Genomic DNA, 2,761 nt, shown 5'->3' on the forward strand with positions numbered 1-2,761 from the left:
GAATTTGTGTTTTTGGACAGTTACTTTTAAATTAGCTTCCAATCATAATCAAGGTTGCGAAATATTAGGCAGTTATTTCGTCTTACTTTCCACCAGTGCATGCACAGATAGCATAATATATCTTAGTTTCATTTATTTGGAATCCATTAGACGACATTTTGTAATCTCAATCAATTCATAGTAATATCGTTAAGCCCCTCAATGGTGCACATGGGCTGCAGTATCCTGAAAGTGCCGGACGGCCGTTTCGCCCTAGTGAGACCCCTCAGCACCCACGCTCCCGCACGCGCCTCGAACCCGGGACCTTCGGTCTCGCACGCGGACGCCAAACTTCTAGACCACTGAGCCGGCATCCAACAGTCCCATACTAGGACGAAATGGTCGTCCAGTGCTTCCACGTTTTCAATGGCGGTCTGACATTGATCCATTCATTATACTGATCTAAACTCACCAATATCCACAACCTCTATACCGATAAGATAAAACTGATAATATTTAAACTTGTCTAGATTTCTTTCATTTTAGGCAACCATGTAGTTATAATAACATTTTAATCGTCACACAACAACTTACTTGTGTATTTAATCCAACCAAGTGGTGTCAACACATGATTGATGAGTGTAACTATTATAATCAAGATCATCTTATCAAATTTTTTTCACACTGTCAAACATTGATATCACACAAGTTATTATTTGATTATAACACACCTCATAGTTTATTGACAAATTGTTGATTACATTAGAGATTAGAGATTACTCATATTAATACTACTATTGATAAGTTATTTTATTTATGTATTAATCAATGATGTTATTCTCAGTCATGTTAAAGAATGAATTCATGAAAAGTGAAGTGAATGCCGCTATTTTGTTATATTTTTATTTGAAGTACAATTTATTTTTTTTGAAGCGTCATAATTTGCTTATATTTATTATCATTATAGGTACTCCAAACGAAAGGAGTTGGCCAGGAGTTACCAGCCATCCAGATTATAGTAAATCGCTTAAATATGGTCCATATCCTGGTGAACCAGGGGGTCTTTCACATTTAACTCCACGTTTATCACGTCGTGCACATCGTTTAATGGCAGAATTGTTAGTTTTTCCTGGGATTCAACGAATCTCTGCTATGAAAGCTTTGAAACATGAATATTTTACTGATTCTTCCCGGTTTCCATTTCATACATTTAACAGTTTATCAGCAGATTCGAGCGTATTCGATGTTCCAGGTGTACGATTAGCATGTGATCCTGGACGTAGTGCCAGTCTACCGACAAATCGTATGAGTACCTCAAGTTATTTCTCTTCAACTAATGGATATAATAATAATAATATTGTAAGATGTACAAATTCACAATTAAAAGTTAATCCTCATCATCGTCATTCACAAATTGAAATGAATAATTTAATGAAACATCGAAATAATCATGATTATTATCGTAATCAAATGTCCGGTTTATCAAATTGCAATAATGTCAAAATGAAAGCGTCTCAATTCCAAAGTTATACTAAGAATATCAATACTACTACTACTAATAATAATAATAATAGTAATAGTAATAATAACAATACTGATACTAATAATAACAATACTGATACTAATAATAACAATAGCAATAATAATAACAATCATTTCTTTCCTAAATATCATTGTGAAATTAGTAATTTGCCTCCCGCGCCGCCTCCACATCAGTCTATTTCATCAAATTCTATGTGTGCTTTACAAGTATATTTTAATAATACCACTGGAAACACTAATAATAATAATAATAATAATGCATATTGTCGACCATATTCAACAGCGTTCGAATCAAATTATCCTCTCCCTGCTATATCTAATTCAAGATCATTCATCAATTCGGATTTCGTCCTTGGTCCAACTAAATTCAATGATCAACATCAAATCAAACCAATCATAGGATCAACAATAATAGGGCTAGATGTAACAAATTGCACTACATCAATTAGTAATAATATTAATGAAACTAGTAATAATACTACCACTGTTGTTTATAAACCACAAACAATAAATCGTTCTAATTGGTTAAATATTGGACGACAATCTTCAGGTGAGATTTGATGTAATGTTCTTTTCACAGTTAGCCTCTCACTTTCAGATAAATTCCCACGTGGAAAGTGATTAATGGAATAAAATAGTGATTTCTTTTCGATGAGTTTCATTTCCAAAGCCCTACAGCCGTGTATATATATATATATATTGCAGCTTCGAAATTGCGCTCATTGAAAAAAGGATTCCTTCGTCGAAAAATATTCTTTAGAGACTTAATGTCAGTCACTCAGTTGCAGGGCAGAACCTGTACGTACATGAATCGGTTCCAGTTGCCACACCCCATTACCACAAAGAGATGAAGTTGTCAGGTCAAATCCCAGAATAGTAGAGATAGTAACAGTATCAGTGGTAATAGAAGAGATTAGCCATCGAAGATAAGATTCGAGAAGAAAATACGAATTAGTGAGATGAGAAAAACGTTATGGAGAATTCGTAATCTCATGATTTGGGAGAAGACTAATGATAAATGCACCTGCGTCATTTAAAATGATTTTGAACCATGTCATATAAGGTCTCTGAAAAATGGCTACGATGATCAAGCTGACCCCAAACAGGTAGTCCATACTTATTAACATGGCTCAATATAATTGTCGATGAAGCTCCTCTGGCTCAGAACATTATGAAGAACGGAGGTTTCTTAAATGTAGGCCGATAAAAAGCCTACGTAATGATCACGAGGAATGGTGGG

General features: G+C 34.5%; 1 protein-coding gene across 1 annotated transcript; it reads left to right on the top strand.

Moving 5' to 3' along the window:
• Positions 1 to 825: 825 nt before the first annotated feature.
• Smp_102650 (hypothetical protein) lies at positions 826 to 2,142 on the top strand (the record flags this gene model as incomplete). Its single annotated transcript, XM_018797194.1, has 3 exons — positions 826 to 1,456; positions 1,805 to 2,071; positions 2,102 to 2,142. The coding sequence occupies 3 exons, from the start codon at positions 826 to 828 to the stop codon at positions 2,140 to 2,142; spliced, it is 939 nt and encodes a 312-aa protein (XP_018652260.1).
• Positions 2,143 to 2,761: the final 619 nt, after the last annotated feature.

Source organism: Schistosoma mansoni, chromosome 4 (assembly GCF_000237925.1).
Source record: "Schistosoma mansoni strain Puerto Rico chromosome 4, complete genome".
NCBI classification, from domain to species: domain Eukaryota; kingdom Metazoa; phylum Platyhelminthes; class Trematoda; order Strigeidida; family Schistosomatidae; genus Schistosoma; species Schistosoma mansoni.